The 12,413-nt window shown below is 41.3% G+C and overlaps 1 protein-coding gene across 6 annotated transcripts in view; it reads left to right on the top strand.

Annotated features, from left to right (window-relative positions):
• THRB (thyroid hormone receptor beta) overlaps positions 1–12,413 on the top strand; it is a 399,316-nt gene that overhangs the window by 362,784 nt on the left and 24,119 nt on the right. For all 6 annotated transcript variants that reach the window (XM_023505183.2, XM_023505182.2, XM_023505181.2 and 3 more), the window contains 2 exons: positions 2,665–2,765; positions 10,283–10,430. In XM_023505183.2, coding sequence (XP_023360951.1) covers positions 2,665–2,765; positions 10,283–10,430 — 249 coding nt within the window. The remainder of the gene's footprint in view (positions 1–2,664; positions 2,766–10,282; positions 10,431–12,413) is intronic.

Below are 12,413 nucleotides of genomic sequence, written 5' to 3'. Positions count from 1 at the left end.
AGCCCATTGCCCTGCCATCAGGGGACAGCTAGCTCTAAGAGTCCAGAGAAGATGTCATGACCCAGACCAGGTTATGGCCAGGCTGTCCATCCAGAGAGAAACCGGGCCAAGAACAGGATGTTACAGTGTTCAAGGCTCAGCCTTGGGGAAGTGCTGCCAAGGAGTTAGACACGGGCCATGGCAACGCTCACAACAACAACAGCTTTAATGAACTTGGCGCGGGTTCCAAAGCCCCGACAGCCAACAGGCTGGGTTGTCTGGGCCCGGGTTCTAGGCCCCCTGCTTGCACCTGCACGGATCCTCTGCCCTTGTGTCGGCTGGGGCCGGCGGGGGGAAGACGAGCTAACGCAGTTCCCCCATTTGGTACCCTGATGGATATCCCTCCCTCCCCGCAGCCAGACAGGCTTTCTGAGGAGCTGTTAGTTCTCTGGGCACAAAGTCCAGCTCATCTTGTTTTTTATTTTGCTTATTATCATGGGAAAGGCTCCCAGAGTCTGAGCTGGGATGGGGGCCTTCTGAGTTATGGTGTTGTTGTTGTCTTACTCAATTAGAGCGTTTGCTCCACCAATTACCCACAACTGAGATACCCAAGGGACCTGGGGCTCAGTGGTTGTGTAAGCTGGGAACATAATGAAACGTACATGAAGAAAGGGCCCCAAAGGTTACTTGGAAGGTTTATAGTCAAGATGGCAAAGCCCAAAGTGGAACACTGAGGATGAGAGGGAGTCCAGAACTCAGGCCAGCCAGTGATCTGATGCTGCCCGTGGCTGAGACCAGACTTAGGGACTTGTGTGAAGGTCTCCAGCTTTCATCTGTATCCATGTAGGAGAAAGGCAGTGTGGCCAGGTGGAGAGAGCAGGCCTTAATCCAGAAAGCCCTGAGCCAAGTCCTGCCTTGTCTGCATTCAGGCTTGGGTATTCTCTAGAATATTATCTAGAGAACTCTCTTAAGACTTAAGAACCCAGAAGTTCTCCACGTCAATTAAATTGTGGCCCAGTCCCTGCCCCTCCATGGAGGGAGATGATTCTGCAGCTGATATTTTCTGTACCCTGAGCTGATGTCCAACCCAAGTAACCCCAGCAAGGCAGAAACCTGGAACCCTGAAAGGGGTTCCTGAAAAGGAACATCTCCATCACTAAGGCTCTGACCCCTGCACTTTTTTGCTGGATCAAACATGCAAGGAGCAGGTCTGGACTTTCTACAGAAAATAAAGCTCTCTCCTGTTCCAATTTGATTTCATTTGACAATCTACAGGTGTCTCTACTTGGTCCAATTACCTGGATCTTTTTGTACCTACTTAAACTTTCCTTTTAGAACCGTCCTCAAGGTGGGTGATGAGTTTGTCTGAAAGTCTGGAAGTCCAATTATCTGTCTGTATGACCAGCTGCCTCCAGCCAATCAGTATTCTCGCAGCCTGCCCCTAACACGATGCCCGCCATAGCAACCTTGCCACCCTTAATTACCACCGACAATTCTCTGGGACTGGCTCTCTTTTTCTGGATCCCCAGTGCCTGGCACAAGCAAGGAGCTTAATCATTGCTTGTTCATTGATTAAATGATGGGAGCAAAACAAAGACAGGTGAGCAGTGGACTACGTATGGTCAGGTTCAGTTTCCTGAGCCAGACAGAAGACAGTAAGTGTTCTAACAGGTACCAGAATTTTGGGATTTAATTTGGAGTTTTTTTAAGAAAGACTAAAAGTATAGAATCACAGATTTGGAGTGGGAAGAGATCATCTAGTTCAACCCTCTTGTTTTCCAGAGAAGGAAATTGGGGTTAACTGAAAAGCTAAGTTAATTACCCAAGATCACACAGGTCGTAAGGGAAAGATCTACAATTTGACATCAAGTCCAGGGCATGATGTTGCCTGCTATATCTTATATCTCAATTCCTCCCATTAATTCCCATGCTTTCTTTCTTTTTTTTTTTTTTTTTTTGGTGGGATGGGAGTTCTATTTCATATAATCACAGGCCTAAATATTTTCTTTATAGATAAATCTATTATTTCATTTGGCTTATATTTTCATTCAGTTATGTATATTTAAATTATATTTACATATAAACCCATATAGAGAATTAATTTGGATTATTTTTATTGGACTGGAAGTCCAATTTCTTTGACCTGGATTGAGCCCAGTTTCTACTACTAACTTATGTCATCCTGGACAAGCCTCTTCTATAAAAGGAGACATTTGGATTCACTAATCTGGGTGGGATCCTATCCAGCCTGAAAATATTTCTACGCCACCGAGCAGTGCTTGTGATCCCATAAAGAACCAAATCCGCTTTGACATCATTGACCAAGACCAGACCCTAAAAGAACCTGATGGGGAGAAAGGCAGTTTTATACAGTGGTAAAGGACCCCAAAGGTGACTCCCAGAATACAACAGGTTGTTAAGCAATCTCCCTCTTCTCCTTCTCCCTCTTTTCCCATAAGTGGTGATGACGACTGAGGTGATAATGTTTGTGTGTAAATACACCCGTGGGTTGACGTTGATGGCACCAGTTGTGTGAAGATATGACTTTTGCACTTGGTGAGGTCTCTTCGAGAAGTCCCGGCCTCCCAGCTCTCTGGCTCTGAGCAGTCCCTGAGGTGGAGTATCTTTGACGTTTAACTTGCCATTCCCTTTTTTCATACTCCTTTTTTTTTTCCTCCTTCACAGGGTACATACCCAGTTACTTAGACAAGGACGAGCTTTGTGTAGTTTGTGGTGACAAAGCCACTGGGTATCACTACCGATGCATCACTTGTGAAGGCTGCAAGGTAAATAATCTGGCTGGAATCACTCTAGCAGTCCTTTTCTCGTGACAGAAAGCTCCGGTGCATGAACATCACAACTGTAGAACTGCAGATTAGGCCTAGATTGTAACATCTGTTGCCCATAACCATCCAGCTACCTGGTCTGTTACTCATTTTTAACAGCGTTGAATCAGTTTTAAAAACCAACAACAATGAAAAAGAAAATGGGATGGGATGTTGTCGGGATCTCACTTCTTCCGATCAGCATTATTGTAAGCGTTTGTTAAATTACACAAACAAGCTTCTTGAATATGTTCTTTTTACCCTTATTTTTCATTCCCTGCTAACTTTTTATATGTTATTTCACATTCCATTATTATAATACATCTCTAATTCTCATTTTGATTTCAGTAGCCCCTGTTCCCTCAGAGTCTAATTGAGACTCGAACTCCAGTTACCACATTTAACTAAATCCCCTGGGACATTTCTCATCATCAAATCCATCCATTAACGTTCACTTACATCTCACGTTGTAACCAGAAGCAAACTAGTCTCAAAGTAGGTTAAGAAAAGAAAGGTACCATCCAGTCAGACTAATGCAGAGAGACCAGGCCCAAAGCAGCTCAGACCCATACACTTGACTTCTGGAGACCCATTTTATCTAGTTGCAGGGATAAGTCTCCTACGAAGAGAAGAAAATAGGTGAACCTCTGAGAGCTCCATTAGTGGATCTCTCTAAGGCCACTTGTATTTCCATTATGATCTTTGATTATCCAAATAATCTGTGTACACAGCAAATATTCAGTAGATAATTGCTCTCCTACAGATTCCTTTTTATGCTTTGAAGAAATAGAACAGTATTATGCCAAATTACTCAACTTAGCCAGAGTTTATGTACCTCCTCAAAGAAAATGCTGTTGGATTTCAATGAAGTTTTTTTTCTGGAAAAAAACAACAATTCAAAGTTCATCGTACAAAATGAAAACTGAGATCGACTTTTAACAAGTTGGAAAATGTTTGTAGATGAAAACAATCTTGCAGGTTAAGAAAAGAGGGAAATGTGTGTATGTATATTCTCATTCAATTTACAAAATTCACTCAGAAAAATTACCCTTGAGTACTAAAATGAACAATAAAACAGATCAGCTCTGATCCATGTACCAACCTTCACAGCCGTCTTAACAAAGGGCATTTTAAGAGGCTCTACATGCTACCAGTGGCCAAATAACTGGCACATGGAAGCTCTGCCAGGCTAAAGAGAGAAGTCAGTTTTCTAATGGAAAGTGTTTCGTGGGAATGTCCCACCTTCTGTTATCTGGGCATTAAATTAAATAAAGTTACAGTAAATTAAATGGGTCTTCCAGGCAGCATATGAGAAACATAGGGCAACACAGAGAGCATCAGTCGCCAAGACAACAAGAGTCTTTAATCTACTAAAATGTTATTTAAAATGTGGCTGCAATTAGACCTCATTTTTTCTAACTCATTTTGAATTTCTGATCATTTTACTAGGACTAGGCTAAAGGTTGCCTTTGGTCTGTTCATGGAAACACAATTTTTTGCAATTAATTTAAATGATTATAGTTCTCTAAAAATAATATAATTGTATTCCTCTAAATATCTCTATAATTTAGTGCACCATTTTAGACCAGGCCTTCCTTCTCATTAGTCTAAAGAACTGAGATTTTATTCTAACTGAATTTGAACATTCGGATTCTCTGCCATATTGAAGTTACTTCCTAGCCTCACCGTGAAGTAGCTGGATTGCATTTGGACAAGAACCTAGGTTCAAATTTCTGAGTATATTTCTATTTTTATCAGATTATACAATCTATTATTGATTTTTCTAAACCAGTGAGAACAAAAAAAAAAGCAGATCAGCTTCTATGAAACAATCATAAGGCAAATCACTAATCCATTGAATATTGTTTTTAGTATTTTGTGCTGGGCCAAAGACAGAAAAACGAAGTAGTCCTTACCTTCAGAGAGCTTACATTCTTACCCTCTCTGGACTTGATCTTCTGTCCACCTACCCAATGATGAGATCTGGAGCAGAGGCGGGCTTCTTCCAAGTCTTTGATCCTAAGTTGAGAACAAAAGGAGACACATAAAAAAGCAATCTTATTTGGCAAGGTATTATTTCTACAGTCCCTCGATGATTTTTACAAAGCCCTTTCCTGAAACACAAGTACAGTAGATGTAGATTTGGGCACCATAGAGAATTGGGTCTACTGTAAATAAAAGGCTATTAAAATTTTTAAAAATTAAAAATTTAAATTTAAATTTAAAAAAAAGAGAGAGAATTGGGTCTAGTGTTCAACACAGGAGAACATACATATAGCAAAGTCCTGTGGTAAGGTCAGGAAAAGCCTGCCTTTTTCTTCCTCAGTTTAGTAGCATATGTCAGTTAGGACTCCTTAGGGGAGAAGAGGACAAGGGAAGAAGAGACTCTACTTGACCAATTCTCAAATGTTGATTCTTTTCCTAGACCGATTATGTCTATAAAAAATTGAGATGGGGGAAGAGAAAAATCAGAGAGGCCAAAATGGTTTATTTAAGTTTAAGAAGTTGGGGAAGGGGGTTCTTTGCCAAATGACCTTTCTTCGAAATACTTAAAGAATGCTTTTCTCCTTGACAGTGTAAAAAAAATAGAAAATATTTCTCTGTTATAATACGCTTATGACTATTATTCTGCAAAACAGCTACAACAAAAGATCTTTCCCTCAAAAAAAATCTTTTTCACAAAAAAAAAAAAAAAAAAAGCTTAAAAATTCTGCTTCTGCTGAGCGGGGCAGATGGGATCCAGTCAGCTTTGGCACAATCTGTGTTTCATCCAGACCTCTGAATCAGCCTCAGAGGGGAAGACAGTATCATCCAGGGGTCATGGTGGGGACCCCAGGGCCCTCTATTCTGAGATTGCAACAGGCTGTGAGTGTAAGAGCTTTAAAGACAACAGGAGTTTTTAAAAACGACTTTCCACGCTGGTGCTTTGCCATCCAAATCCCATCCAAAGGAGAAGGCGACCTTGAATTCTCAATCTCATTTACTTGTATACCCTCTCAGCTCACCAGGATCCTCAGAATCCTTTTTTCTTCACTATTTCAATAATGTCTCTATTCATCCAATACAATTTTTTTAATGTATTATTTCTCCTACCCCAACAGCTCTCCATAACCACAAGTAGGGACTTCAAGGATGCATTTGCAGACATTTTTTTTTCTAAATAAACGATTGAAAATGCCATCTAAAAAGGGAGGAGGCAGGTAGGTGACATAGAGAATAGAGTACCGACCCTGGAGTCAAATCTGGCCTCAGATACTTGGAATTAGCTGTGTGACCCTGAGCAAATCATTTAATCCTGATTGACTTGCTCAAAAGGAACTTAAAAATAAGGGGTCATCTATTCAAGTCTGAGTAATAATTTTGTGACAGATGACAGGGCTGGGAAGTGACATCCTTAGATATGTTTTAGCACAGTGAACTCTCCACCCACCCCTACTTCAGTGTGTATGGTCGCAACACTATAACTTGGTAGCAATACATGGATACATTTTTAAGGACCATAATTCTCAAAGGGGATATAATCCAGGGAAGGTCCCTCAGACTTCCAAAGGGAACCCACATAGGGGGAGAAGCTGGAAACTCTCAAAGGTGGAACTTTTCTCATTGCTCAGGGGGCTGTTTTTGGCTGGGCAATAAGAGGAGACCCTTCCAAATAGCTCCAAATTTCCTCCTTATAATGGTTCTGACTTTGTCATACACAGACTCCCCCCCAGCTTAGCCCAAGGTGCCCAAATCAGGGTCAAAGAAAAAATGAGGAAGGGATCCCCAGGGTCACTGACCATACTTTGATTTACCAGCAATAGCAGGGGCAGCTTTCACACAGGCTGGGAGATCACCTCCAACCAGGCCAGAGCCACAGCACTTCCTCTAGAAAGGGACTTCTCTGTGCCCCCTCCCCAAGAGCAGCCCCTGAAGCCCTTAAAATGACTTGCCTAAGACCACACCGAAAAGTCTGCCAGATCTTTGACTTATCTGGCTCATGTTCAGGGCTCTTTCCATTACACCAACACACAATTTGTCCATTTGGGAATAGATTCTGCCTCTATAGAAGGATAGGGCTGGAGTAGGTAATTTCCAGGGCCCTTCCTGTTTTGAATCTGTGATTTTATGCTCTTAATACTCTCACAGCTATCTCCTCCATCCACTGGGAAATAGTACTGAAGTGGGAGAATAGAGTCAAGGTTGTAGCAAAGAAAGTTCACTAGATGGCCCATTTTTTTAGACACAGATTCAGACTTGGGAGTTTGGTCAATCGTGCCTTCAGTGTACAACCCAGAGCCATAATGTAGCCATTTTTCCACCTGCGGCAAACAGCCCTCAAATCAGTTTTACGATTCATGATGTGAAAAGAACATAAAGCAATTAAGACAAATTTAGTTGTGTAAAAGGAGAATTGGTTATGTTAATGGCTTACTGATGGGGTCCATGATCTGATACCTTCCTTAATCGAATTAATTTTACTTGCTCATGAGGTACTGTACTGTAATGTTCCACGCGGCCAAAGGAAATCCTTTTAAAGTTAGAGGTTGAACTGTTTGTTTTTGAGGTCACTTTCATCCCTGAGATTTTTCTTCCACCTTCTAAATCTCAGTTTCTTATTCAGTCATTTCAGGCACGTCTGACTCTTCAGGACCCTATTTTGGGGGGATTTCTTGGCAAAGGTACTGGAGTGTTTGCCATTTCCTTCTCCAACTTATTTTACAGATGAGGAAACTGGGGCAAACAGAGTTAAGGGACTTGCCCAGGGTCACTTATATAGCTATATAAGTGTTTAAGGCCAGATTTGAACTCTAGGCCTGACACTCAATTCACCGCCCTACCTCACTGCCCCCTAAATTTCGGTGCCACAGGCCAAACCCCCTTTCCCAACGACTTAATCACAACTCTGGTGCGACCTAACAGAGTGTCACTGTTATGGTCCTAACCGTACTGAATGTACTGTTTTCATAACTTTTGGCCCATATACGATTTCTCTGTATCCTGGGAAGGTACTGGGCCTGAATGCCAACAGCTGCTAAATTAATTGCAGTTTTGTAATTCATCCACATCATTCATTTCAATGGATTTAAAATTAAAAGTACATGTGTGTGACACACCAGGTGTGACAGCTTTCTTGTCCCCGGGGGAACCTTGAGAAGACGTGAGATTTGAGAGACCTTCCTGTAGCCAAAATCTCAGAGTAAATTCAGAGCAAAATCAGAAGCTTTTTCCTATATTTTCTTCTGCTAATTTTTCTCATTTAAAAATCACATCTTTAAGGCCATTGCTATGGAAAATATTCTTGTATGCATGTATATTGTGTACAAAACTGCGTGTGTAGATGTATGAAAATTGATAGCTAAAGAAATTAAAACCAAGATTGTCACGTGTAACTAAAAACAAGCTAATTAGGGCCTATTAGTGCATTGGCTCCCACTGTTTTGTTGGCCAAAAAAATAAGGAAAACTGGAAATTTTATTAGAAACTCAGAAAGTTCTATTCTGGGACATTCCCATAGAGGAGTGTGAAGATTTCCTTGTTCTAGGTAGTTATTGATCATATTTTGACTTTGAACTTGGCACTGATTGAAAATATGGCAGCCCAGACTGTTAGGGGAGGTTCTATGAGATTTGAGGATTTTTTTCATAAATGGATGCAGTCCAGCAGACAGCCCAAAGCTAAGTAGCATCATTGAAAAAGTTTATAATGAGCAATGTGTTACACACACACACACACACACACACACACACACACACACATTTCCTTTTGCTACAACCTTATTGCATCAGGGAATCAAGAAGTGTGCTTGCTGGGGCAGCTCGGGGGTGCAGTGAATAGAGCACCAGCTCTGAAGTCAAGAGGACCTGAGTTCAAATCTAACTTCAGATACTTAACAATTCCTGGCTGTGTGACCCTGGGCAAGTCACTTAACCCCAAGTGCCTCAGGGAAAAAAGTATCCTTGCTTTAGTAGATGCAGAAAATAAGTAGTAAATAGAGGGAAAATTTCAACTTATCAAAGACCTTTGGGAGGAAACTTAGAGCTTGTTGCCCTAAAGTGTTGGTATTTGCAAAACATCAGAGCTGCTTTATGTCAGTCTTAAGAATAAGGAACAAGAGGCATTTTGGGCAGCAGGAAGGCCCTGGCTTTGGAGTCACAAGACCAAGCTGTAGACCCCCTCCCCCCATTTGCTTCCTGCTGCCTATGCGCAGCACATTATCCACTTCATTGGACTTCATTTCCTCAACAGCAAAATATGGGGGTTTGACTAAATGACTTCTACTTCTAAATCTGTGCCTGGGTGACCTTTAAATTCCCTTCTGGCCTGAGATTTATGATCTACAAGTTGGATTCTCTTTATATGAACCCCACTCCAATAGCAATGGCTAATATTTATGTAGTACTTCAGAATTTACAAAGTCTTTTATATATGTAATTTTGTGTCATCCTCATAATAGGTTTGTGAGGAACCCATTTTTCAGATGGAGGAAACTGAGTCTGAGAAAGGTTCATTGATTTGCCCAGAGTCCCATAAATAAGTGGTAGAAACAAGATTCTTACTCGAGTCTTCCGGTCTCCAAATCCAAAGGTCTCTCTGTTCCCATTTGCATTTGCTTTTAGATGCATCAATACTTTCCTTCATTTTGATTCTCCTGCGTGAACCAGGATACCATTTAAGCCAGTCTAAAAAAGCTAAACTTGGCCACAGAATCACAGGACCCTAAGAAATGAAACTGTGTTCATTTTCAGCAACTAGGAGAAAAGGAAAACTCTGGATTCTCCTTTTGCCGATCCACTTATCACATTCCCCACAGAAGATCTGGATTCTCCCTTTGCCGATCCACTTATCCCATTCCCAAGTCCTTTCTCCCTGAATCACTTGTAAAATGTATTAATTCTGAGATCAATCAGTGAGCACTTATTAAATGCCTCCTCTATACCGGGCACTGTGCTAAGCACTAAGATACAAAAAAATGGCAGAAAATCAGTCCCTGCACTCAAGAAGCTTGCAATTGAATGAGAAAAATGACATGAAACCAATTAGGTATAAACAAGATGCACATAAGATAAATTGGAGACATACAATAGAAGAAAGGCACTGAATTAAGGGGGACTGGGAGACCCCTTGCCATTTTCTCTACCCACATTTCAAACCTCCTTTAGAAAAAAATTGGTCTAATTTTTATGGAGAGAGAGAGAGAGAGAGAGAGAGAGAGAGAGAGAGAGAGATTGATTTTAATCAATAGGCATGTTAAAGCCCATTAAATTCATCTTATTATATAAATGCACAATCCATCCATTCATCCTTTTGTTCAGCAACCATTTAATTGCTTCCTAAACACCAGAACCAAAAATAAAAAGACCTGTCCTCAAGGTGTTTACATTCTGTTGAGGAAAATAATATAGTAAATGCAAATTATCTGGGGGAATTGGGTGATTTGTTGGTAGAAAACTGCATGCTACTGAATTCTCTCACCTAGAAGTTTCTATTTCCCCTAGGGTTTCTTTAGGAGAACCATTCAGAAAAATCTCCACCCATCCTACTCCTGTAAATATGAAGGAAAGTGTGTAATAGACAAAGTCACTCGGAACCAGTGCCAGGAATGTCGTTTCAAGAAATGCATCTATGTTGGCATGGCAACCGATTGTAAGTTCTTCTTTATTTGATTTCTGAGTAAAGGTGGGTTGAGGGGGGTCAGTGTGAAGGTGTGTTATGCAGCAAGAAAGCGAGGAAGCCTCCATACACTGTGGTAAATGGCAGTGATGATGGAAGGCAGAGAAGAAACTACCTTTCTTTCCTCCGAATGGAGGGAATCACACTATTGAAGGACAGTCCTGAGCCTCTCTTCTTTCCAGAGCCTGCAGAGTAATCCTGGAGGAAAATATAGAATCAATGGAAGGGAAAACCCTTCAGGTCATTAGAGCCATTCCAATGTAGAAGATTCCCTCTCCTTGGCGGTCTTCCACTGAAACTGGATGGCCCCTTGTTCAGAATGTCATCGAAAAGACTTTGTTTATGTTTAGATTATTGGATAATAGAGTTCGAAATGGAATCTCCTCATCTAACTCCTTCATTTTATAGATTAGAAAACTGAGTCTCAGAGAGATCCAACACCTTGCCCAAGGTTACCAGGTTGCAAGTGGCAGAGCCAGGATGTTAATCTCTGTCTTTAGCCTACACGGCCACCAAGATTTCTTCCTATTGGGAGATCCTATCATTCTGATTCCTACAATTGTGCACTTTAACAGAGGCACAAGGTGACTAGGTTATCTTAAAAATATTTCCAGAATTGATCCTTATCAAGGGATAGCAACTGGATGAGATGGCGGATAGAACAGAGATCACCTAGGTATATGATGCTGGGCAAATCGTTTAACTTCTGCCTCAGTTTCCTCAGCTCTAAAGTGAGGATAATAATAGCCCTGACCTTTCAGGGTTGTTGTGAGGGTCAAATGAAATCTTATCTGTAGTGGTTAGCACAACACAGGAGCTGTATAAATGGTTGTCTCCTTCCTCCTTGCCTCTGAGCATCAATCATCTTGGAATGATTGCTACAAGCCATTAAACAGAAGACTTTTCTATTAATCTCATTCTGATGTCCTATTTACCCCATGAAAGCTTTGCCCTTCCTGTGTGAAAAATCTCTCCACCTACAAAACAGCCAACCTCTTGACCACAGGCAGGAGAGCATCAATATGATGTTTGTCTTAGAAGGGGGTAAGGGGAGGGGGTAAAAGGCAAAAGGCACCGTGTTCAGGAAAGTCTAAGGAATGTGAAGAGGAATATTGTGGCGTGTTGTTTGTGATATTTTTAGCCATAAAGACATTCTATACTGAAGGAGCCTTAATGTGCCATTTTCCGTGGCTCTAGGATTAACCCTTGGAGGTTCACATCTCCCCTCCCCCAGACCCTTCCATCAGTGTGATAATGATAATCAGCTAGAAGGTCACCTAGATACCATCTAGTCCAATCCTATCTTTTTACAGATGAGGAAACCGAGGCACAGAGGGATTAAGTACCTTGCCCAGTGACACACAAGTAGTATGTAGAGTTAGAGGTGGATGTTAAGGACCAAGAGCCAATTTCCTCCAGGGGTGGAGAACCACGTTCATAGCAAAGTCAGGACACAAGCCGTGATTCACAGCTTCTAGATCAGAGCCTTAACCTGTGGTCTGGGTCTCTGGATAGATTTCAGGGAGTCTATGAACTTTGATGGGAAGAAAATTGCATCTTTATTTCCACTAACCACTAACTGAAAGTTGGCATTTCCTTTGATTAGAAGCGTAGCAATAAACTGTTCTTCCGAGAAGGAATTCATAAGCTTCTCCAGACTGCCACAGTGACCATGATTGAGACCCCTGATCGAGCCCGATGAAGGCCCTGCCTTTAGCTCCTCATCAGAATTTCATACAGAGCCCGTGCTCTTATGTGAGAATACAAGGAACTATAGAACTATTCCATTAGGGGAAAATGTTTGTAGATTTTTGTCTACATTTTTCCTTTCTACCAAAAATTAGAATCCTCCATGATGATTGTGCTATTATTGGATGCACTAGAATCAATCATTGGCAGCTGGAAGTTGACATTGAGATGAAAATTGATATAGAAGATCGCAAGGAAGTATGATGC

The sequence above is a fragment of the Sarcophilus harrisii genome, chromosome 5 (genome assembly GCF_902635505.1).
Source record: "Sarcophilus harrisii chromosome 5, mSarHar1.11, whole genome shotgun sequence".
NCBI lineage: Eukaryota > Metazoa > Chordata > Mammalia > Dasyuromorphia > Dasyuridae > Sarcophilus > Sarcophilus harrisii.
The sequence above is the reverse complement of the archived record's forward strand: the minus strand, read 5'-3'. Positions and strand labels throughout refer to the sequence as shown.